Consider the following 26,613-nt stretch of genomic DNA (forward strand, 5'->3'; position numbering starts at 1 on the left):
CTGCGAGCAGACGTACTGCCTTTGCCAACACAACACTAACACATAAAATGCCAAATGAAATGGGTCTTTTTTATCTCCACTGGGAAATTCACTCATTTATCCCACAACTATTTATTAAGCATTAAGTATGTAAGTGCACCGTTTTAAGTGCTAAGGATGCAGCAGTGAACAGAACACCACCAAACAAACCCCCGCCTCCCACTGTACAGACTTGCTAGTGAGCTTCTAAAACACACGTTTCTACAACTTTAGGACTAATCTTCTATTTTTCTGAGAAAAAAAATCTTCTAATTAGAATCTTATAATCTTTTAAATTTTTTTTTCTGAATAGGAGAAGGGATACAGATGGAGAAGTTTCTGTGCTGGGCTAGAGAGAGGGACTAGTATCTATCGACTTGACCTCGACTGTGAGAGGAGACGCAGCCAGGATGCTGACCTCCTCCGGGGTGGAGAAAGGGAGGAGAGGGCCCGGGAGCAGCAAGCAGCTTGGCTCTTCAGTCATCCGGTAAACATTTACGGAACATCTATGATGAGACACTCTGATACACTAGTTGAATCATTTCTTACTAAGGTGACTTCCCCCGTCTAATAGTGTTGGTGGTCTGTAAAAGTGACTCCAGGTGTAGGCATGTTCTTACAGACAGCAGCTGGGTAATGGTGCTATAGAAATGACTGCAATTTTTACATACATGACAGGTAGAGGATTCCACATACACGGGAAACCTACTCGTTAACGTGCGCAGTCGTCACTGTGCCACTGGGTCTCACCGAGAAAACAGCCTGTCCGTGGCTCCCAGGCTGTTCGGGTCAAGGCACTGTAAGCTCTGGCCTGCGGGCCGGGCCACGCTGCTCTTACCATGACGGAGATGTGCAGGATCCGCAGCTCCTCCTCTGCCGACTCGTGCTGCGGCTCTTCCGTTGGGTCCTGTCCGGGGAGGCTCGGGGCGCCATCCTGGTGATGGATGTGAAAAAGCAACGTGCCGTTCTCCAGCCACTGCTGCCGCCAGCGCACCAGCGGGATGTCCTCCGTGTTCCCCGAGATCTCTGGAGGACAAACACCAAAGGCACACATCAGAACCCCGACTGGACCAGTCCGAATCTTCTCATGCAGCTTCCTCCTAGACGCCGGCGTTGATCAGCCAGTGTCAGCGGAAGCCAGCGGAGGAGGTTCCAACTACAGTCGGGTCAGACCCACTGCTGCTCCAAATCTCAAGGAAGGGAAGAGACCCTGAGAAGAAAATTATCCCCCATAGGTCTGTGCACTGTAATCTAGCGAACCAGCCTCTCACCCATGGAGAAAAATAGCGAGGCAAAAACTCAGGTTCTTCCCCACATTTCTATGCTCAACCGCATCCTTTACACAGCACAAGTCGGAACACTCTGACGCCAGCCACCTCCTGGGGTAAATACAAGGTTGTTTCCCTCATAAATTTTAAAGTGTGAGCTCCCTAGAAATTACTGCTCGACACCAATGACTGGACCAAGGAGAGTGTTGGTAATTACTATGCAGAGAGCTGGCACTACAGAGCCATCCCGGAAAGTGACTCCAGAGCCACGGGCTGACAGGTTTCTTCTGAAACCACAAGTAACTTCTGCATCACCCACTGGAGGTGTCTCATGCTCGCCGCAGCAGGTCAGACAATGTTTCCATTCCCTTTCATTTGTCTTTTCACATTTGCAGAGCAGAGGTGGTGTACACGGCAACGGTGGTGAGGAAGTGGGCCCTGACCACGGACAAAAGCATTCGCCTGCTCTCAGGGTAAGAGAATGAGGCACTGGACTACCTCTAACAAACGAGTGACAAAACGCCAACCGTGCACTTCAGACCACGGGCGCTAAGCTACTGCTGCCGAGGTACAAAGTACGCTGCAACGTGACCCTCTGCCGAGATTCCTAAGCAACATTGTATCAAAGCTTTGGGGCATCCCACAACAGAGAGACCTGGTTGGCCCGACCTCTCCTGAGTGTTACTTGGCTCCCAAACCATTTCTTCCTTAACAACCCTGACTGCCGAGGGAACAAATGTTCCGCTGGACACATGGTAGCAAAGCTTGGCTTTATAAAACTTCATTTTCATAAGGCATGGCTTCTTCCAAAATTTATCACCTTTGACCAAAAAAAATAATAATTCCATAGACATAAAAAAGATTTAATAAGAGACATTTAGAATAGTATCCTCATCAAGTACCACAACCATAAAGAGGAAAGCAATTTTAAATATTTATGGTGTTTATAAATATCTTTCACTATTTGTGCGAGGGCACAAACGGTACTCCACGTTATTTATTTCCTTATATATTTATTTTTTTATTTAGCAGACACACGCTGGGCATGTGTTATGCACAAGACCCTGTTCTAGGCACTACGACTCTCAAGCAACCCACCATGCACGGACATGGCAGGTGCTACAACGTGGTGTGGGAACACCGATGAAGGAAAGACTGGTCTTTCCCGGGTAGAGAGCAGAAGAGGGGAGCAAGGTAGCCTTCTTCTTCGTAGAAGGTGATACTGGTGTTGTGCCTTGAAGTATGGGTGACTTCCTTTGACTACATAGATGGGGGGAAGCACATTCAGACATTGACAAGAGAATGAGGAAGAATGGTGGCTGGGCCTCTCAGAATAAGCCAGTGACAAGAAACCTGCATGAGTCACACACCCCTAGCCTATGCCTAAAAGACACTGATATGAGCGCCCACCTCTTACCACAGACCAAGGTGAAGAGTACAGTGGAGGGTGTGAGGGAGGACCAGCTGGCAGCAAAAGCTTAGTTAGCCCTTCCCCATAATCACTCAGGGGGCTCAGTCATCTGGGTGGGCACTGGGCTGGCAAGCTGTCCATGCTCTGGGAAGTGACCGTCACAAGCATGGCAGAAATGCAATGGGCACAGGGTGTGAGAAAGGAAGGGTCCCTACACCTCTGTACCCATTTTCTGCCGGCACAGCCCCATTTGTCAGGTGAGGCAGTGTCACAGGCTTCCCGATCCACCTCACTGAATGTCCAGGCTCAGAGACACTCTCGGGTGTGCCTCCAAGGGTGCCTGCTTAGACCAGCAGCAGCCACGCCGCATGGGACCTCCAGTCACAAGCCCCACCCCGCAGCTCTGACCCTTCTAACTGCTCATCAAGCCGATCCATCAAAGCCGTGGGGAGAGTCCTCCCGAGAAACAATCCTCCTCCCCTCAGTCCTTTCCCTGGCATTGCTGAATAAACCAACTCCACCTTCCTCTCACCATGCACAGAAGAGTCACAAGCAGTCCCAGTTCCTGATACAGCACCTAGTGACACAACTGAACCACCCAGCACAACACATGCCAGCCTCCTGTCCGCACCGCGGATTTACTCCTCCCACATCAGAGCCTCTCCGGCCCCTCCTGGTATCAGTCAGAAGGAATCAAGCCCCTCACGGCTCCAAAGCGCTTAACCAACCAGATTTTTATTTCCCAGGGGAGAACATCAAGTAGGTCAGGCTCATTACCTCTGTTTTAACTGCAGAAGCAAAGACAAGTAAACACCCAGACCAAGGTCACCCGACTTGACACAGAACAGGGAATAAGATGGATGAACTTCTGTCAGCTCCCCTCCACCCCCAACCCACACACCACACAGCCCGACCTTTGCACATGTGCGGAGAGAGGACACACTTGAGGACAAAGTCCACATGGTCCTTTAGGAAATTTTGTGCTACACACAGGACTTTAATTTTTTTGCACAAGGAGTTAGTATTCCATGACTTCACTTAAAATTGATATTTAATTCACATACCCAGAAACCCACTCTTTCAGAGCATACAATGTTGCGGTTTTTAGCATATTCACAAAGCTTTGCAACCATCATCACTCTGGTTCCAGAACATTTTCATCAGCCCGAAAAGAAACTGTACATTCAGCGACCCTCCAAGACTTTGCCTGAGGAGAAAGGTATTCTGCTCCCAGGTCCCAGGAGTGATGGTGCCCGGGAGAGAACAGGCGCGGGGCGGGGCTGACAGAGGCTCCCACGAGAGGCGGGCAGGGAGCACAGCATCCCTGGCCTTGGTACCAGGCCAGCCTCTGAACCTCTCTGCTGGATTTTCATGCCCATCCCTCTGGACGGTGACATCCTCATTTTTCCCAGACCAGACTCATCACAGAGGGCAAAGGTGAAAGGGAGGAGGACACCATGTCTGCCACTGAGGGCACTGTCATATTTTAGCTCCAAGACAATTCAAGAATGATGGGTACTTCCTTGGCTTTCTTCCCTTCTCCTGGCCGGGACTGGCGTGGATGAGCTAAAATGCTAAACCAAGAACGCATTTGCTTATGCTGTGCCTGGCCTGGGTCAGCCAGTGAAAAACCACACAGGGCACAATACACGTCTTGTGAGTTTCACTGCTGCTGGGCCGAGCTGGATCTTGGAAGGAGCATCAATGCAATCACGCTGGTCCAGACCTCAAGAAGAGGAAATGCTCAGGAACTGCTTTACCAATGCAAGGCCACCCTGAGTCTTCCCAGGAGGAAAGCGGGGAGGCGATAAAATAGCTGCTCTCGTCCACGGCCTCCTGAGCACTGCAGACGAGAATCAGATGGAGCCTTCGCTCCAATGCATGGAATAAAACAAGCGCCAACGGGAGCCGGCACAGTCACCTGGAGACACCACAGGTGGCAGGAGTGCCGACGCCGTCATCACACTTGGGGCTGAGAGCTGCAGGAGGGTGAGGCTGCCCTGACCCCCAGCCTGTCCACCCCACACACCTCACACCCCGCTGCACCTCCCGAAACCCTAGAACTGTCTGGAATAAATAGAAACCAGCGTGCCATTTATCTTGAACACAACAAATATTTTCGGAGCACAACATTTTTGCCAGTCGGTCAACTATGTGACATGGTCCCTACCCTCCAGGAGCATTTGATCGAGTAATAAGCCGTGGCCGTGAGTAGCCCTCTAGAGCAGTCACAGCAACGCTGAGTGAGGGGGTGGAACACGGCTGGGCGTACACACAGGGGAAGATACAGTGGGAAGGAACATGGGAAACGAGTCCCGATGACGAGAGTGGTGTGTACAAAGGAACAGGGCAGTGTGTGTTTGCAGAACCCAGGGAGGTCCGGTCCTGCTGTGGGGTGGAGAAAATGAAACAGTATTGGAGAACTGAGGCTAAAAATGCAGATTGGTGTCAACTGTGAAAGTTGTCAATGCCAGTTTAAGAAGTTCAGAGCCAACACAGAGGAGCAAATAGAGCTACAATTTAGAAAGATCAAAAAGACCCAGAAAGAGATGAGCAAACACTCGATTCAATCAGCGTCACTCGGCAACTCTGATCCTGTATCCTACAGTCACCCAAATGCTGAACTAGAACTCAGGAAACCGAGGTCTGGAATACCCTTCGATGAGTTGCCTAGCTTTGAGTTTCCTCATCTGTATAAGGAGGGGCTGTATAGATAAATGTCAAGATCCCTTGTTACTTTGACCATCCACGATTCTAAGTCGAAAAGGGTGTGCTTCACATGAGCACCCAGAAAAGCAATAATTTCAATGTCACAAACAGTGCCAAATTTGCTCTCAAGTCTAACCTGTTCTCCGCTCCTCCCTTCCCTTTGAGCATAGGGTGCACAGGTTTGGGATGTGATCAGAGCCTGTGAGAGCCAGGCCCATCTTCAGACTGGACCTCAAGCTGGTGAGAACGGTTCTCATTCCCACTGGCACAGACATGCAGTTTCCAAAGCAGAAACCTGGAGCTTCTGCATGCCACAGACAACCTGGGCAGGCAAAGCCACCCTTCAGAATTATCTGAGATGGCAGAGTGGAGGCGAGTGAGATGAAATCACATTTAGATTAGCCTTGGCCATTGTTCAGATTAGTTTGTGGGCTGTGAGCTTGCAGCGTTGTCTTTTTGTGGAGGTTAGCTTAGGACACCCAAAAAATTGCTACAAAAATTCCTTTTCCAGGCATTACAACTTCCTCATGCCATCCAATGCCCTTGTCTTGCTTTAAACATTCCCTCACGCCCAGAATCCCCGCACTGAGCTGCTAAGACAACCTGTCAGTGTTTCAGGATCAGAATTTTTTCAAAAGATTCCTTCACTGAGGACCAGATCCATGATGCTGTCTTTCAAAGAAACTGACAATTTCAAGTCAAATGTGGACGGGAACTGGAGGAGTTCTCAAGTATCCTTTAAATCACTGAGTAACTTAGAGTGGCTTGGAGCAAACCTGGCACCCGGCCCCTCTTCACCCCTGGCAAGGCTGAGTTTCAAGCTGAACCCACCGGAGTAGCCCTGAGGCGGCTCAGGGGGCAAGGTCAAGCCAGAAGAAGCACTGACTTGTCAATTCTTAGCCTCATGTCAAGGGCACCTGATGAACTGACCCTGAAGTCTTCCAGGTTGAGGGCGACACCCCTGATGGCCATTACCCTTAGAAGGCTTTGCTTAGACCCAGGCCTTCAAACCTTCAAACCTGCTGTTAATTCTAAAAACGCTTCTTCCAGTTAAATCTAATACAGCTTCTGAGAGGGTTCCCCCTCAGAATAACAAACAGAGTTCTTAAAGAACTGGATTAATCGGGAGACAAAAATGTGCTACCACAAAACTCCCTGCCCTTAGAGGAAGGGAAGGGGGTCGGTGGGTTACTCATTTAGTTTGGTTGTTTTTCAAGTTATCAAGTACGGTATGGCGAATGGCCTCATAGTCTTTATGGAAGAATTAAAAGGGAAAGGAACATCTCTAAAAACAGAACATGGTCACCCTACTACCCTAATGCTATCTCTGCTGCCATTCAGAGTTTCCCTGTATGATGACAATTAAGCTCAGAAATTTAGTAGCAACAAAGCCAATTGTCCAAAACTAAGAATAACAGATGGGTCCCATTCCACAGGGACTACTATTAAATTTGCCAAAGGTAGGCCTGTGATCAAAATACCTCCTTTTCTTCAATTCTATTTCTTTTTTAATTTTCCTTTCCCTCCAACTCTAATTTCAGAGTTTGAAAGATATTGATGGTAGGTGTGCGTTCCCACATGGCTTCATTACGGTCTGCCAACTGAAACTGTTAACAGTGGCATTAACTTTCAACACCTTTGTAAGAAAATAACCTGCTTAAGTCAGGGGTTAATAACAGTAGAGGATCACTAATTATCCTGCAAATCTTTACCCCGGTATCAAAAGTGACCCACGTCTTTAATGCCTCTAGAACGGCAGCCTCTGAAGACCCCAACTTGTTCCATAAACATAATGAGAGCAGCACATGAGTGTCCTGGCCATCTGTGAAGAAAGATGAGGGACAGATGAAAAAGGAGACAAAGGAGAGGCTGCCGAGAGAAAGGACAAAGTCAAGAGAAGCGAGGAAGGAGACCGGCCGGAGAAACAACGTGCTTCGGGCTGAATTGGCTGGGCCCCCGTACCTCTCACCGCAGGGACCATCTGGCATGTTGTGCTGAAGTGGTCCGATCCGACCGCCCAGACCGAGAGCCACATAAAACAAGGTGCCCTGCTGGGCCTGAATTCAACCAGCACAGATGCCAGGGGCATGAAGGTCTGCCTGAAGTTTGTAATGGTACAGACCCGACCAAGTGAACAACAGAACGGGAGACAGCATAGCCAGGAAATCCTTTTTGTGAAGATGTTCGGTGTCCAACTGGGAAAGGAAGTCTCACTGTGGTTCCTCTATTCAGCTCAGGGCCAGCTGCCTCCCACCATCTTGTTCTTGCTCCTCGGCCTCCAAACCGCTCTGAGCAACAGCCGCAGAATTGTGGGAGCAGAGGCTTTACAGCACAGTGGCTTCAAAGTTCAACCACCTCTCACCCAATAGATGCACAGGAGGCCCCTGTTTCAAGTAACTAGAACCTTCTTGACTTGCTGAGATTTGGAATAGAAATTTCCACTGGTGATCAGGAGAGGGAAAACTGAAATTTCTATTTCCCTCACTCAGTGACATGTGCTCTCGATGGCAAAAATGAAAGAGCCTAAAGCACCACGATACAGTGACGAGAGAGGGAATGGCAGGTTTGTGGGCGCGCTGGACCACTGAACGGGAAGTTGGGAGGATAAGGCTCTGTCATCTCTCTGGAACTCAGTTTTCTGACCTTCAAATGACCAGACTAGAAGGTCTCTAAGGACTCCCCATCTCTAACCATGGTATTCAACCACACAAAACCACACGTGACATTTGGCTTTGGTTAGACACCCCCCCCCTCCCCCGAATTGGGTGCAGGCTGAGTATATTTCTGCCAACTGGATAAATGTCTCTGAATGTTTTTCAAATCAAACTTTCCTCTTGGAGTTGGGGACGCTTCCAGCTCAGTCCGAGCCTGCCATTTTTAGAGGAAAGATTGGCTGTATTGCAACTCATGACAGTGACCTAGGGAAACTCCATCAGTGGCCCCCAAGAAGAAAGAATCGTGCCCCTAAAGATGCCTCCAAATGATTTCCAGTGACTTATTTATCTGTGATCAATTATGTTTATGTAAACAAGAGACATCTAAATTAAATAAAAAAAAACTTCACCTGATTTCTCTCTGCAACCTCACCAATATCCCTTTATAGAGCTATACCTTTAAAAAAATCAGAAATGTTAGCATCCCACCCACCACTTCTCTTTTCCCCAAAGAGGTTGAAGATGGACTAAAACGAACCAAAATGAAAGCCGGTGTGACGTGAGAGAAAGCAATAAGGACCCTCGATGGTCCATAGTATGTTGTGGCGGGGGCGGGCAGGCACGGACAGAAAGCAGAGGGTGGCCTTTCACATCGGGCTGATGGAAAGCAGCGGAGCTTTCTATGGATGCCTCTGGAAGTAGGTCACTGCATGAGTCTGCGCCGGCATGAATAGCAATCAAGTGACGACACCAGCATTCTATTTACCTAGCCGTGGAGCTGAAAGCATCCCTGCCGGTGGAGGACGCGGCCAAAAGGCTCCGACACACCCGGAGAGAGACGAGGAGGCTTTCAAATGGCTTATGATTTCATCCAAAATGGTTTGCTTGCTCCTACGAATATGTTTCTCTGGATCTTTTCAAACCTCTGCGATGAGTTTATCCACATGATGCTCATTAAAGTCTCATTTGAAAAGGTGGTGTGGAGGGAGGGAGCCCAGAGCTCTTTGAAAAAGGCAGGGTTATCTGAACCACAGAGGCACTGTGAAGACCAAATTTACATAGATCTAGTTCTATCCGCCACTGCCACTTGACTGACCTTTGTAAATTGGGATAACGGCACGCATTTAACAAAATCTGACATCAAGTAAAATGTGTAATAATATTTAAACTCTGTAATGCTAAAATATGTATTTACGGATCATTTCATACATTGTAATGAGAATAAGTCGTTTTGAAACCTGTGCTTTCGCAACTAGAATTCTGATTTGAGCTTTGCAAGTCCTTGGAGGCCCCGTCCTTGCCGTCCTTGCTGTGTGGCACTGGAAGCAACATGAATGCCTGGAGGTCAGAAAGCTGGGGCCCTGGTGGTAGGAAGGTTGGGAGGAAACTGCCTAACCGACCCAGGGAGAGCTCTGCTCCTCCTGACTCCTCTTTCTCGTCCTTCAGGCTTTCGCTAGCAAAGAGTTTAGTATTTGTTCTAATTCTCTGGCCCTGAACTGTTTCAGGAAGGTTCCCTCTGTGGGTCTCGCTTTATAAAATGGTTGGAAAAATGAGACTGATGATGACAAAGTATCGCCTGTAAGTGACTTATAGAAGGAGAAGAAAGAGCCCAGTGCCTGTTCTAGACTGTCTTCATTTATCTCCATTTCTAATTACTTCTCATCCAGTTGTATTTCTGTTATCATCCGTGATTCAACTCAATGAGTCATGATGTAGCCATCATGCACTGGCTCTGGGAAAAAGCCCTTTCAATATTCATGAGCTCACTTAAATCCTCAATAACCCTTTAAGGTGGGTATTTATATCTCCATTTTAAATAGTTCCAGAAAAGTCAACATACTCAAACAAGTTCACTAGTTAGTAAATACTAAAATGGGAGGTGGGGGTCCTAGCACTCCTAGCTTCAAGGCCACTGTTCTTCCCCCTATTTCAATGTTCATTTTCTCACTTTCCAGATCTCAACTCCAGCAGAATAGAAGTGCTTAGCATTATCTGGCATATAATGGACACGATTTAACATGACTATCACCATCATCATCATCATCACCACCACTAATACTGTGTTTTGGTTATGATTAGTATCATTCACATAAATTCTAAAATTGAGCAATAATATTGACAGAGTTAAGCAAATAGTACCTTTAATGACTCCAGGTGCTTAAGAGCCTTCAAACATCCAGGAGCCATGAGCCCAGACATCTGCCCATTTAGACTAAGGAACCTGGTCCAAGTTATGCTTTTACATTTCTCTAATGCTCCTTATTAAACTGAACACTCTTTGGATGCCCCTGATAAAACGCCACCTATGCTCTCTTTGCTTTCAGATCCAGCCACAAGGGCTTTCACAGAGGGATACCATGCTTTCCATGCCCATTCAAGGTTGACATGCAAGGCCAGTCCAGTGAGCTTGCTGTAGGGCACTTAGCAAGATGTTTGTGAATTAAGATGGGTAGGCCCTCCCAAAGGGATGTGGGAGTAGTGACTGTGGTCGAGGAAGAGAAAAGAAGTAAATGAAGGTGGTGTTGAAATAACAACGAAGCTTTCTTCAGGGGTAAGCTGAGTCTTTTCCTGCAGACTAAGCAGTGAAAGTGCTTATCATTGTTAAGAAGAAAAAACAACAGGCCCAAAATGGAGTCACTCGTGCTAAACCCCATGTCAGCAAAGCAAGACTTAATAATATGCAGCCAAATTGCACGTTCAGCTTCTCCCAGAAATGCAACCTTTAACCAGTCAGTCTAGAATAACCTGGTCAGCACTAGTGAGGTAAGCTGCCTGAGAGAACCCTACCTCCACCCAAAAGAAGTTGACCTTGCCCCAAAACACCCATTCTTTGCTAGAATAAGTTCCTTGCCTCGCCTGCTATTGCCTACAAAAGTCTTCCATTTTGTACATACAGCTCCTCAACCCTCTTTTTTTTCTGTCTGCTAAAATGAGATGCTGCCTGATTCATGAATCATTTAATAAAGCCAATTAGATCTTTAAATGTATTCAGTAGAATTTTGGTTTTTAACAGATTTAGTGGCAGTGATGGCATCAAAGGAGATTTCCAGCAGCTTTGGGGACAACAAGAAATACGAGCATGGCATCCGCGAACCCTTTTGAGCTGTCTTTCAAACCATCTCCCGAGGCTATGGGTAAGTTCCTCTCGCTTCCAAACTCCTCTCTTGGGGAGGAGCTCCCGATCTGACTGGCTTTCCAATCCAGGGTCAGGCAGTTTGAACTAGCAGATGGTTCCACCCAAGCCCCTAGTGCTTGGTTCAGGCCACAATTCCACACTGGGAACTGCTGGTGACAGCCACAGTTTCCCCATGTGTCTAGAATGGTCCATATTCCACAGTCTTCAGGGTCTGCTGGTTCAACCCTTTACCTAGCCCTCCTTCCCCATTGGGGAGTGTTGATGGCACACATGGGAAGTATTTTGGCCAGACTGCAGTAACATTTCCTGGCTACTGCTAGTGTGTTAAAGTGCACAAGTTTGCCTTGTTGTGTAGGTAAGTGCTTATTATCATTAGCCATTGTTCTCATTAGCTATTGCTAATGGGAATCTCTAAAGCCAAAAAGCCAGAAAAATTGATGAGCATGAGTTGAGCATTTAAAGGTTATTAGAGCACTCAGCACCTAACCTAGACACTCTCATATTAAGAAATGTTGGTCACAGAATGAGTCAGCTGACACTAAGCCATCTGCCTACCTCAAGTAATAAGGTGTACTATATAAAACAACACAATTCCCAATCCAGTGGCACATCCCTTTTAGGTATTAGTTTGGCTCTGACAGATCCAAAGGTTTGTCTATAAACAAACAAACCAATAGCTAGATGAAAGAATGGATGAATAGACAGATACATACATACATACAAACATACATATATCCATAGGTAATTAAAATGGGATCCTTAAATTTCAAAGAGTTGAGTGTGCCACCTTCCAGCACACCTGCTTATTTTATGTCTAGGAACTGTGGTCCCGGAAGCTGTAGAAATCTATAAGATGGCACAATTTTACTAAAAACACCCTAAAATTATAATAGCTATGGTGGGGAATGTTCCAAATAGACAAGATCACTTACTTAACACGTCCACTCGAAAGCAAGGGTTCCTAAATCAAACAAACCGAATGAGATACTTATTTTTATCATTATACAGGAGCTCCCACGAGGCTTCAGTATTCTAAAATAGCTTCATTAAATAATTTGTGGCTAAAAGCTAATAAAGACTTAAAAAATACACAACTGTACACAAAAGTCCACCAAACTATTAGCTTTGGTGCTACAATAGCTCCAAGGCCAGGAACCTAAAATCACCTGTGGGCCCACATCATACCCTCCTAGGGGATGACCCAGGATGCTGGCCCAGGCATCGATATCTCAGCTGTAATCAACTGGGACACTGGAAAGGAGACTGTCCTCAAAGGGTGCATGCAAGTTTTTCAACATCAAATTAACATCCTCATCTCTACCCTTGAAGGAGCGCTCCCACATGGGCTCCACCTAGAGGATGGGTCTCCAAGGTAAACTACTACCAGCCATCCCTTTACATTGCAAAGAGGAACCTAAAATTACAATTCACTTAAAAACTGGCCACATTCTGGTAGATCCTGGAGCTATACCCTACGTGAAACCTCACTTGGGCCTTCAGATGGGATCCTGGGAAAAGCCGGCAGAAGCCGGTTGAAGATGAGAATTCTTACCAGACTCAACTCTCCCCATCTCTTGTCTGTAGTGCCCAGGACAGAGGGAAGGTGTGTGAGAGAGAGAGAAAAATAAAAATAAAATTCCACATTGTCCCTTCTTTTTAAAATCCAGACCACTGGTTACTGATCTTAGGGGCATCTCTAGATCTAATGAAGGTGCTATCATTTGCACCCCCTGTGAGGACAGGACGCCTCTGGAGTCCCTGGGGTTGGCAATACTGCCAGAAATATTTACTGGTTGTCTCAGCTGAAACCTGACAAGATACTTGAAAAGATCTAATAATTCTATGATCAGACATCCGACAAAATTGAACATGAATATTCAGAGCCTAATCGAAATTTTGGGGGGCCTCTTTCCTAAGTTAAATATACCCAGAAGGAAAGAAAAACAGGCCAAAGACAAAGCTCTAATCTTTTGGGATTTCCATCTTAGTTGCAAATCTTCTCCCTGCTGTAAAGACCCAAATGAATAATAATGTAGTTGGATGCGTGGTTCAGACCCTTTATATCATTTAGGCTACAAATGATATCAAGTCTTTGAAGAATTAGAAGCTTATCCTACAAATTTTTGCAAGGCCAGAAACGCAGCTCTAGGAACAATTCAAAATCCACTTACCCTTTTTAACAATTAACCTCATCTATGCATCTTAAAAGGCTTGTAGCTATCGGAAAAATTCTGGCCTTAGGAAATAAAATGTAATCAGCCATAATCCTAGTTATTTCTTAAAATGCCGCATGTTAAGAAAATAACCAAATTTCCTTGTCAAAGCCAATTAACCACGGCCATTTTTAAGTTTTTTGACATATACAAACAGCTACCATTTCACTCGAATGCTTTCACCAAAGTAGCTTTGGTTCAAAAGTGCTTCTTCTTCAAGGAGATTCACGAGAAGAACTTGAACAAGTACAGCTTTCTCATAACTTTGAGCTCATAAAACTGAACAGGGTAAGAATTGCCAGAACTGATGAGAAACTAGATTCGAGCAGAACCAGTGTTAATTACACAAGACTGAATGAACTGAGGAAGATTAAAACGTTTTTATGACTTTTCCCCTGAAACATTGCTGTTTCTGCAATGTTTTATTTACTCAGATTTAAGGAAACCTTTTCTCTTACGCTAGCCTATGATTGAGGACAATTCAGGAAAGTATACCTTTGTAAACAAAGATGAAACACTGATTTTTCTTCCGACCTGATCTCTTCAGAATTCAGCATCCCCTGAGGATTCACTTCCAGTATAGCTAGTTATTTGCATAAGTTCAATGAGAATCTGCTCTCCTTGTAACAGGACACAATGGGAGACACTGGTTGTATTAGCAAGGCTTTGACTGGAATGTCATATTTGAGAGAGATATGCACAGACTCAGTTAAGACCAGAAAGCTTGAAAGAACGAAGGCTGACTTTATAAAGCCAACCAAGTCCCTTGAAAAAATCAACCTGGTATTCCACTTACAGAGTAGGCAGCCTTACCAGGTGAGTGAGGAAGGTCCTCTCCCAGTGGGCCCAGGAACCTCAGGACATTTAGGGGATCTCAGGAAGAGGCAGTCTCACCCAAATGATAGGTACTATAGATAAAATCTGCTGTTGAGTCCTAGGCTTAGCACCCTGGGAGGCTTTTAAGAGTTAATCTGAGATTTCCTTATGAAAACTTCTAGCAAAGCAGTCTTAAAAAGAGCTTATATGGTCAATCACTTGCTGCCATGATGTAAATAATCAGGCCAATTTTGTTGTAAACAATTTCATTTTACTGCGATTATCTTTGACTTAAAAATTTGAGTAATTGTAGAGAGAAAAAAGAACAAAACAACTATGCCACTTGGCAGATATTCCATTCTAGACCTGTTAATTATCTGTGAGGTTTTGTCATACACCTGTAAAATAGAATGGTTCCTTAATTCTTCCTGTTTCTGCAGATATCTAGCTACCTACAGCTCTCCAAACTAAAGTCTCCAATTTTCTCCCACCCTGCTGATTTGGAGTCACTAACAACAAAGAATGTCCTTAAACCTCCTCGGAAGGGACTCTGCCTGGTCCTCCTCACTACTCAGATGGCAGCCGAATACCAGGAACTTGAATTTTGGGTCTACATCTCTCAATAAGACAGGACTCCTTAGAACTCTAGAACCTGAACACTGGCTGGAGACCTCAAAAATCAAATAAATAAGGAAGTCACTGACATTGATGTAGACTGCATCCGCCCATTCCTATCAAGGCTTCATACTTTAACTCAACATGAAATGAAACCCTTTCTTCTCTTTTTTTTCCCTTGACTATAGAATTGGCCTGGAAATATAAAGCTATCCCCCACAGCCCCTGGGACATTGCTAAGGAGGGTAACCTTTCAGACTGATGGATTTGTCATCTAAGACTCCGATCTACCTAGGATGCTCGAGACTCCCTGGTCCTCCCTGTGAACAATTTCTCTTCTATCCCCAATGTCCCACAAACTCTGATCAACCCACTTAGATGTCTTTTACCAAGTTCAACTTTCATGGCCAGAACATCCAGTATCTTGTTTTTATCTTTCTATGATTATACTGTAAGTGCTTAATCAGACACTAATACCTACATATATTTTAGTACATTTTTCCTCCGATGTTCTCATAATCATCTACATCAGATCTGCCCTCAGTCACAAAAAGATCTCACCAGCAGCACCTATCATGGCAAAGTATTTACCCCAACTCTTTATTTCAGGTTAGGGGATTTATTTACACGTCAAACATGCTGAAAACCTAACTGACCCATGGTGCGAATGGTCAAGTACAACGATCCCTGTGAAGAATCCAGTGGCAGTGCCACCTTGATGGGAATAGTTTGTGCCCCGACAGGGTTTATCTTTTTCTGTGGTGGTTCTCACTTTGCTTGGGCCTGTGAATGCCCAGATGGCTGGCATACAACTAGACAATGCCTCTTAGCTTTCAATGCATATCTGCAGCCATTGACCACAAAACAAATGAACTGAGACACCTCATTGGTCAACACCCCTGAATTTACATCCTCGAGTTAGAAAGGAGCGACCGGGACATAGTCATGATCCAGGAGTCACTTCCTTTGGCTTGGCCTTATTTCCCTGGTTAGGAGAAAAAGGAATGAAGCTATGATCAGAGATCTCACCATAATTCTAGAAAGTATCATTGAATCTGCTGCTAAAACAAGACCTGATACCTGCCTAGCAACCTGAGCAGGGGTCCTCAAACTCTTCACACAGGGGGCCAGTTCACTGTCCCTCAGACCATTGGAGGGCTGCCACATACAGTGCTCCTGTCACTGACCACCAATGAAAGAGGTGCCCCTTCCGGAAGTGCGGCAGGGGGGCCGGATAAATGGCCTCAGGGGGCCGCATGCAGCCCACGGGCCGTAGTTTGGGGACGCCTGACTGGCTGAAGTTGTTCTTGATAACAGGATAGCCCTTGATTATCTTTTAGTTGAGCAAGGTCTCTGTGCTGTGGCCGACGCCTCCTGCTGTCCCTGGATTAACACTGCTGGGGAAGGTGAAACTCAGTTACCTAAGGTGACTGAGCAAGGCTTACAAAGGCTTAAGAGGTGACTCCTTTAACCGGGTCTTTCTTTGACTTATGTGATTTTAATGGATTTAGGTCTTAGGGACCATGGCTTTTAAGTGACTCCAACCACTGAGAATAATCCTATAATAATCATAGTAATCCCCCTGGTGAGCATTTGAAATATGCAGGTCCACTTACACACAAATATGTTTTTCAGTTGACCCACTCAGTCCAATCAACCTGTGCAGCTCAAACTTGTACTGTTCAAGGGTCCTCTGGTGGCTGGAATTCACACATGTGGAGGGCCAACTTAAATTATATGAAGATTTTTGACTTATTCTCCAACAGTCAACCATATTTTCTCAAAAGTTTTCAATGCTTATCTTCAGCCATTGACCACAAAACAAATGATCTCGCTCTGGCCAGCTGGCTCAGTGGTAGAGTATCGGCCTGGTGTGCAGAAGTCCCAGGTTCGATTCCCGGCCAGGGCACACAGGAGAAGCGTCCATCTGCTTCTCCACCCCTCCGCCGCGCTTTCCTCTCTGTCTCTCTCTTCCCCTCCCGCAGCCAAGGCTCCACTGGAGCAAAGATGGCCCGGGCGCTGGGGATGGCTCCTTGGCCTCTGTCCCAGGCGTTAAAGTGGCTCTGGTCGTGGCAGAGCGACACCCCGGAGGGGCAGAGCATCGCCCCCTGGTGGGCAGAGTGTTGCCCCCTGGTGGGCGTGCCAGGTGGATCCTGGTCGGGCGCATGCGGGAGTCTGTCTGTCTCTCCTCGTTTCTAGTTTCAGAAAAATACAAAACAAACAAACAAAACCAAAAAAAAAAAAAAGATCTCCCCAAGACTAGAATGTCAGACAAAGAACAAAGAGAGTGACCGACTTGAACAAGGTGAACCCGAGTCATGACCTCTGAATACCCACGGAGGGTGAGCAAGACCACTAGACCATGTGAGTGGCAGTTGGGAGTGGCGCTGATAAACCGTACATTTTGATCACCTCTCAGGTAAGCTTAGAGTTTGACCAAAAGCAGGTAATGATTATATTAAAAAAAAAAAAAAAAGAAAGAAATGAAACAACAGGTGCCACATGGAATCGCTTTGCTTGTGCTAAGCTCCATGTCAGCAAACTGAGACATAATACCCAACTTGATTGCAATTTCAGCCTCTTCCAGGAATGTAAATATCAACCAATCCAGAATCACGGGGTCAGCACTGGTTAGAAAATCTGCCTTATAGACCCCCCACCTCCACCTCACGAAGGTGACCTTGCCCGAAGCGACCGCTCTTTGCTAGAATATCTTCCTTGCCTCACCACCTTCTGTCTGAAAGCCTTCCCTTTGCACAGCTCCTCGGACCTCCTTTTTATCTGCTAAGACGGGATGCTGCCCAATTCATGAATCATTAAATAAAACCAGTTAGATCTTTAAGTTGATTCCGTTGAATTTTGTTTTTCAACATCATAAATGCCAAGAGGTATCGACTGCACTCAAGTGGAACCTTGCAGTCCTCTCTTTACCTCGGGGAACAAGGTTTGCCATCCTCTTCCTGCGGACCTGCAGGCTTGCCCTGCTGACTGTGGCCACTGGCCTCTTGCACATTCGCAACTGGGGAGCCCAAAGCTCCATGGGCCGGTCAGCTTTCTAGGCTTTCTCTCTAAACCACTTCCTCCTACACAATAGGGGGTCTACGTATATCTAATCACTATGTTGTACACTATAAATAGATATCTTCGTCAATTATTTTTTTAATAAAGTTTCAAAAAAAGAAAAGGGCGTGGTAGTGACTTCTAAAGACTCTTCTCACTCTAAAATTCTTTGATTTTTATTTTTTAATCTTCCTATGGTCTGTAATTGCGATACTGGGGGCTGACCCTAAAGTCCCTAAAACGGGAAGGTGAGCAGCGGTAATAATCTTAGGCATCTGTGTGGTGTTCTTCAGCCTGAGAAAAGGGAGTGGGAAGGGCATTTTACAGACTCAAGCAAGTAAAAATATCCAGATTATATCCATTGTATTAAAGCCTGCAAAGGCCTTCCTTACCCCCTCTCTTTTCATTCATCACTCCGGCATAGTGGGTTTTACAGGATTAGAATCAAAGGTCAGAGGGTAAGTGAAGAGCTAGCTACAGGGCTAGAACTGATGAGACGGAGGTAGCACAGCACAAATCCAGCCGTCCAACTCCGAGCACAGTGCTCTTCCCACCAAACTGGGCTGCCTACCAATGCGGTGTGTATTTACACTGAGAAAGCATGAACCACTCCGCCTGTGTCTCAGCTTAATGAATTAGATACATGGAAGTTATACAGCAATAGTAAACATGGTCAGGGGTTTGAAGAGTTTGGGCTCACAGACCCAGGAATGAAACTGAGCTATTAACCAATTCGCACTCGGATATAGATCATGGAACAATATGATGTGATTTCCCTGTGACAGACTCCCCTGGGGGATCACGTCTGCCTCTTGCTGGATCCCGGTTACCAGTCTGAAGGCTCTCTAGACACTGCCCTGGGTCCATTTCTGGAGGCTGACCTGTTTACAAAAGGGGTCAAGATGACCTCTAAGTGACTTGACAGACATCCTCATGGAAATGCTGGTCTAACCATCCAGTCCCTGCTGAGTGAATGACAATGATTTAAAAGAAAATTACCAGGTCACCAGATTGCTAAAATATGTTGCTGCTCAGCTGGGAATAACAGGCAGCCATCAGTATCCCTTGCTCACATCTCTCTTACTTTTCCTTCCTAAACTCTGTCTTAATTCCAAACCCCTCCCTGCTCTCCTGGCCCCCACCCACGAGACACCCACTGAGGGGCCTGCAGGGAGAAATGGAAGCCACACACTCAGCAGGAAGGATGCACTTTAGGAAGCAGACTCTCTCTCTGCTCTTTTGCATCCATGGACAGCCTGGCCCCGTGTGCCTGCTCCCTTCTCCTGCCCCATTCTGTGAGGTCACGGCTCTGCAGTGCAGGTCTGAATCTGTGTGTTTATATCATCATATACGCTTCACAGCACGGGGATGTTTTCCTCTTCTCATCTCTGTTTACAAGTGTTTTAATGCATACTCAGTACCGGCTTAGTGTTCAAAGCGTGCGGGATGATGCAATGGTCTGGCTGAAACTGACGAGAATCAAGTAGGACAATTGGTAATTATTACTATTTTTCACAATAACAGACTTATATTGAGCACTGACTATGTGGTAGGTAATAGGCTGGACACATACATTCTCATTAAGCTACTTGACAGCCCATAAGTTAGGGGCTATTATTATCCAGGATTAGGAAAGTGAGGCAAAAAGAGGTTAGGTAACTGGTCACGGGACTCTGGCACTGTGACCTTAGGAAGGAACACACTCTTCCTGAAGCCACACTCTTTCCGTTTGCCAATTAGTAAGTCACAGTCCAGTGAGGGAATGTCAACACGCAGGCCAACAACCCTGGCCACCCTTGACCAAGGAAGCAGCTGTGGACACACTGTGTGAAGGGAAGAGAAGCAGTGCCTCTGGTGTCATTCGCATGGTCATGAGAATGGGAAGGGGAAAGGGTGACACATGAACTGACACCTGACAATCCGTCTAGATGTTCTCTTCCTTTGACCTTGATCGAGTCGAGAGCAGGAAGGCACGGTAGAATAGCACGTACTAACCTCAGCCCCCGCACACACACTGTCTATCAACCCAATAAACAATAGCTAATGCTAATGAAGTATTTGTAACAAAACAGGCACTACTGAAATGCTTTTGAGTCCTTTCATTTTCACTACCATTGTACAAGGTGGGTGACAATTACAGGTGAGAAGGCTGAGGTTCAGAAAGGTTAAGTAACTCTGCCTACGAAGTGGAGGAGACTGTGTTCAAAAAAGGATGTCTACCTCCAGAGTCTGGATTCTGCAGCATTTTATTTCTCGGCCTCTTCCCTCTGGACCATCCTAACACACGCTCCCTGTTACAAGACTAGTTTCCAATCAACATACCTGCTCACTACACAGTCCTTGCCCCTTGTCTCCTGACTTCTGCCATAACCTTGTTACTATGAATTGGAATTACATTTCTTCTGGGGTGTAATTTTTTCATGTGCAGCAATGCTCTGCACATATTTCTACTGCAAGGGGACCCCTCCATGGGGATTTGTTCTTATCTAATCCTGGCATACCCCACCTGTACCAAAGGTCAAGACATTAGCAGGCAGAGGTGACGCTGACATTCCTGCTTCTCACTCAGTAGCACTGGCCCACTCATTAGAGGTTGTAACAAAAACAATCTTAACAGAGCTTTGCAAAATGAAATAATAATAATAAGGTGCTGGGTTTTCTGTTCCTGGTATATAAGAGCACTCTCTAAAGAATAGAGGTATAAGTTTCATAATCAAGCCATTAGATTGTGAAGACGAGTGAGGGTAACTAAAATGAGCAGATTATTAGACTTGAGTCCGGACACAGAGACAGGAACTTAGGGACAGCTGTACAGTGTTGATAGCTTCTTACTTGGTGGCCAAAAGGACAGAGTTCAAAGGCAAGTCTGTGCCAGTGGGTATGTGTCCTCCCTGAAATCAATCTTAAAGCTGGGGTCAATTTCAACTTCTTAGAAAATGTCTTTTTCTGGCCCTGGCTGGTTGGTTCAGTGGTAGAGCACTGACCTAGCGTGTGGAAGTCCCGGGTTCAATTCCCAGTCAGGGCACACAGGAGAGGCGACCATCTGATTCTCTTCCTCTCCCTCTTCTTTCTCTCTCTCTCTTCTCTTCCTGCAGCCAAGGCTCGATTGATTCAAGCACGTTGGCTTCAGGCGCTGAGGATGGCTCTGTGGAGCCTCAGCTTCAGGCGATAAAAATAGCTCAGTTGTAAGCATGGCCTCAGATAGAGCACTGGCCCCACATGGGGATGCCAGGTGGATCCAGGTCAGGGCGCATGCGGGAGTTTATCTATCTCCCCTCCTTTCAACTTAAAAAATAAAACAAAACAAAAAAAGAAAGCTTTTCATTCATTAAGTTTTCAGTACCTTTTTTTTGTTTGTTTACTGCATTTCTACTTTCTGATGATACCACACTCTGTGAAATAAGCTCCATATGCACAATACCTGCTGGGTGAACCATTACCTCCTTTTATTTGCCCTACACTTATCTTCGCTGGGTTTCAAGAAGAGCTTTGAATCCTATCATTTGAGTATTTGGTGACCATGGTCAGGGATACCTGACGCGGTAAATATAAATCCCATTCCTTCCAAGTCTCTGCCTTTGTATCCTTCAAAGTTCTCTCATCATTACTTGGCTGTTGTGTTTAGTATGCGTCAGGGTTTTTTCCTGTCTTCGCACAACCACACCCACTTCCGACTGCCCGTTATAGCTGGCCTTCTGTGCACTTTCTGTGGGTTCATTAAATGCGTTCCCTAGAGTGCGGTAATGCAGCTGAGCAGTAATAGGAAGGATTCTAATATCGGAAAACCTAAGCCTGAGACAAGGCTCCAGCCTCTGAAATCTTTAGGCCTCCAATTCTTTCTCTTTCAAAAAAAAAAAAAAAGAAAGAAAGAAAGAAAGATCATCCTAAAACCGACATCAACCTCCCAGGGTTTGTTAAAGTGAAACAGCACATGGGAATGCTTCAAAATATGAGAAATAGTTGCCGTTATTAATATTAATACAATCATTAAAGATTAGTGACAAGAACAACATTTAATTCCTGCTTTAAAAAAAAAAAAAACCCCGACATTATCCTACGTGAGTGCAGAGGACTGTCACGTGTCCCAGGCCTTTCACGATGATACCGCATTTCCCTGTTTCAGCCAGGACAGCATGCTGGGCGGATGTTTTTAGAGAATGGTTTTACTGAACTCTAGGTTATTTTCCTGAATCCTTAATGAGCGACAGAGAGCCTTTTACATTATAACTAGAGCTCAACCCTTCGCCTGGGAGAGCATGACCTCGGTAGCGTGAAAATCACCTTCCTCTCTCTGTCCTCTAACACCGATTCTAATGATCTTGGGGTCAGCCTCCATCACCTTGCCTGTTTAGTAGATAAAGCTTGATATTATCCAAATCATGTAGGAAGACTGTTAATTATACTGCTTTTCATAACTGAGGCTCCATGCCCCGCAAATGGGGTCATGACTTACCATTAAAATAAAATAGATTCTAAAGGTAGAACCTCCCTAAGCTTTTTGATAATCTAAGTAGATCCCCTCCATCAATCAGCATATATGGAACAATGACCATTCAGACCCCACTTCCCTTCAGAGACCCCCCACGGTCACCACTCCCCTCTCCCACCGTGCCTTCCCCTTCCACTCCTGCTAGGTTCAATCGGGGTTGAAGAATGTGCAGAGCTGGTCCACCACCATCAACGTTGGCGGTCTGCCCCCCACCCCCACCCCGTGAGGGCTCAGAGTCCTTACAAACAGGCATGGTCTAGCAGATCGGGGAGAACTGGTTATTTCGACACTACTTTCCCCAAATTTACCTCCATAATTCTTCAGGATGCACAGGTGCACCTTACACAGCACCGGTCATTTAAGTATTCTTGGTACCTGGTTTGGGGTCTTCTTAGTAGTCATTATGACTTGTTTTAGCCCTTAAATTTCAGGAAGAAACAGGTCTGTTGAAATTTCACAAATTCTTCATTAAAAACCAAGGTAAGTGTTCCTATAAGTAACTTTTCTCATTTGCCCTCCACAATCATGAAAGAATGAGAGGGTTTCCTGACTGGCACCATTTTTTCCTATCTTGTGGGGATCTCTTATACCCATGATGGGCCCAAAAATCTATTCTTGGTCAACTAATTCCTATGGAACACACATCATTTCACATGTAGTCATTCAACAATCTATTAAGAGTTTTTCAAATCCTTACTTTAAAAAAAATTTTCTTTTTATATTTAAAATGTTCTGTTGACACAAGACATACATTAAAGGGAGCTTTGATTTCTCTGCTACGTTTCCTCAGTCATGTAAGGGATGACTGACATCCCGCTTTGTGTGATCTTCGGTTTCTCCTAAAGAGCCAGGCCTGCATTTGGTGGGAAGAAAGTTTCTGGTATAAGGATGGCTTTTCTCCTCCTGGGCAAGCCTTCCCACCCGAGGCGAGGGGTCACTCAACTGCAGCAGAGACCCCTCACCCCATCGCTGTCCTCATGGGAGCAAACCAGAAAGCCTGGGCTGACAGTCTCAGAAGGGAGACTCACGGAGGCGGGGAGTTCAGCCTTTGATGATCATTTGGGGAGAGATGGGAGAAGGAAAGATGTTTTCCATCTAGAGTTTCTAAGGTTGTGTTATATAGATGACAAAGCTCAGATGAAGGGACCTTAGAATGTAGCTGGCCCTGCCTCTTTAATTGCCCTGTCTAGGAGGCAAGCCTGTCACCAGGGCTTCGGTCTGGGTCTGTTCAAAAGATTGATTGGCGTAAGATGGGTTTCTGTCCGACCTAGACAGCTTCAGTTTTACTGGAATTGGGGCAGGCCGTAAACCTATTACTGACTCAAGGAAATTGAAGCAATTAAGCCTGCAGGTGTGCCTATTTGTCATATTAATGATGGATCTGTGTTAATATAAGTCACAGAAGACTTCTGCACTACGCGCTCATGTCGGTGGGGGGGGGGGGGGCTCCACGACCTCACAGGGACACTGCCACTCTGTGGTGCTGACACTCCCTGGTTCACGGGGCGATGTCTCCCCTCCATCCCAGCACTGGGAGGGGGTCTCCCATCACAGCCCCAATTCCAACCAAATGATTTTAGAAATGCGGATGTTGACCTTGGGGAAGAAGATGCCCGTTACTGGTACCTAGTTAGATGTAGAAGGAGCATCATTTGCACGCATGATTTTGGAGTCTGGCTGACCAGGTTTAAATAGCAATCGTTTTATTTAATCCCAGTGTATCTTGAACAGGTTACTTAAGTCCAATAGAAACCATAATCTCTACTTGATAGGGGCATTGTGAGCAGGAAACAAAGTTATAAAGGTGAAACTTAATACAGTCTCTCATAGCTATGGTCCCTTGAATGGTTTCCCCTTTTCTGACCTTGGAAATATTTTAGCTCCTAGAAATTAATTTGCAGCCATTCCTCGTAGGTTGCCAGGCTACACCGGGTGAGACACAGTACCCAGGAGGTGTATGAAGAGACGGGCAGGCCAGGGCACTTGGCATGTCCCCGAAGGCCTACCACTGCTCCTGCCAAGGGAAACCACCCGTCCTCCCACTGACCCCGCCCTGGCAGGGCACCCACCTAAGGGCAGCCTGTCCATAGACTGGGCAGTGGCATACCACGCGGCTCCGCACAAGAAGATGAGCTCATAAGATTCTCACTCTCAGGGTCTGACACAGGGAACGTGGACCCAAGAGGCATGTGGCAGCGGCAGAGCGCAGAGAGAGGCAGAGGGGAGCACAGGTGCGGGGTCAGGGCCACAGGCTGCTTCAAGCTGCAGAGACGAGGAGGCAGAGAAACGGAGCAAAGCTCGGAGGTGGAGGAAAGACCCCAGGTGTGGAGGACATGCAGGGCGAGGTGGCTGGGGGCAGGCCGGAGCGGCTGTGCAGACGAGAGGAGGTGCACTGATGCAGGGCAGCACGGGAACACCCGGAGACCCTGCACCCCCGGAGCCATCCCAGGCCCGGGGCCACCTGCCTGAGGCCCGGAGGAAGCAGGGCTCCGTCCCCTCATCCCTGTGAGGTGCTGCTTCCTGCTGACACGTGTGAATCCTGACCAGGCTCCCCGTCACCGAGGACCCCGAGTGAGTCAAGCTGCCCGCAAGCTGAGGAGCCAGCCCACTGAGAAGCGAGCCTCCCGCAGAAAGGATTCTCAACTCTGGCCCCTCATTAGGTGGCCTTGGTCACGACACCCAGCACAGCCTCCTCTAAGTGCCTGCCACAGAGAACAGAAGGGTCTTTTTTTTTTATTTCCCCCAAACAACAGGTAAATGTGTAGCATATCATTTTTTTTTACATTCAATATTATTCTGTATTAGTTTCAGATGTACAGCACAGTGGTTAAACAATCATGTACTTTATAGGGTGGTCCCCCCATATTTCAAGTACACATCTGGCCCCATACACAATTATTGCGCTACCAGAACTATTATACTACTATTAACTGTATTCCCTATGCGGTCATCTACATTTCTGTGACATTCTCTGACTACCTATCCGTGCTTCTTAATCCTTCACCTTTTCACCCTGTCCCCCAAACCCCACCCCTCTATCACCTGTCACTCTCTTCTTTGTATCTATGAGTCTATTTCTATTTTTTTGTTGTTGTTTATCTCAGTCCTTAGGTTCCACTTATAAGTGAAACTACATGGTATTTGTCTCTCTCTCTGTCTTATTCTTTATAAAAGAGTCATAAAAAATGTTTGTTTAGAGAGTGAAAGAGAGTAAACTGGACCCTGGCTTCTTCAGAACTTTCAAAGTCTAGGCACGCCCTGAGGTCTCTTCATTTATTTTCCATCTGCAAAATGGGAGTCACCAGAGCACAATGTTAAAGCACAACATGCCACATCTGAAAGGTCGTGAAATGCACAGGCAGATAATGATGCTGGGTAGGCAATGCCTTCTTCTTTATGATGAAAGATTTTCTTTTGCCAAAGCCACATAACTTAACAGTCAGCAATAATGAGTACAGAAACAAAACCAAACAAAGCAAAAACCACAGTACATGACAGCTAAAATCAGAATTTGATCAAATATTCTATTTCTAAAGGGATACTGTCAAGTAAAAAGAATAAATGTGAGTAGGAAAAAAAAACCTGGTTTGTTTATTAGTTTTGCTCCTAATGCCACCAAATGGACCTCAATCTGAAATGGCTTTTGAAATCAAATTTGCTGTTCTCCAATTCTGCAACTTACTCTTTATGCTAATTTGTCTGCACCTGCAGGGACAAAGAACCTGGCAGCATCAAGCATGAGATCCAGGAAGAAAGAACAACAGAGAGATTCAGGAAATGAAACCGGGGCTAAATCATATTAGGTGTATAAAGGTTGGACTTTCTATAAAACAAAGAAAGAGTGGATCAGATGTCTGCAAGAGAATTCCGACTGCCAAGATGACAGGGCGCGTGATGGAAGGAGCTGGTGACTTTTCCATGCAGGATGGCGGTGCATGGGCACAGAGGTGTGGGGCAACCTGCAGGGCCAGGCTAGGTCTCTCCCAGCCCACACACCCCTTTAATTATGCAGGACTGGGTACTATAAAAGTGTCTCCAAAAGTTTTTATCTTTTAAAAAATTCAGCCTCTAAGAGTGGGGATTAATTCTCCCTTCTAATTAAAAAAAAAAAAAATCTCTTTAGGAAGGGCTCTATTTTGAAAGAAGGATCGCAATTTTAAGGAGAAGACTCATCACAATGTTCCCATGGTTTTTTTTCCATTATCTGGGCCTTCAAACATGTCA

At 46.0% G+C, this 26,613-nt stretch overlaps 1 protein-coding gene across 5 annotated transcripts in view; it reads right to left on the bottom strand.

Annotated features, from left to right (window-relative positions):
* Positions 1-26,613, bottom strand: part of ASTN1 (astrotactin 1) — a 295,307-nt gene that overhangs the window by 190,650 nt on the left and 78,044 nt on the right. For all 5 annotated transcript variants that reach the window (XM_066361604.1, XM_066361603.1, XM_066361600.1 and 2 more), the window contains exon 2: positions 857-1,044. In XM_066361604.1, coding sequence (XP_066217701.1) covers positions 857-1,044 — 188 coding nt within the window. The remainder of the gene's footprint in view (positions 1-856; positions 1,045-26,613) is intronic.

This window comes from Saccopteryx leptura, chromosome 2 (genome assembly GCF_036850995.1).
Source record: "Saccopteryx leptura isolate mSacLep1 chromosome 2, mSacLep1_pri_phased_curated, whole genome shotgun sequence".
NCBI lineage: Eukaryota > Metazoa > Chordata > Mammalia > Chiroptera > Emballonuridae > Saccopteryx > Saccopteryx leptura.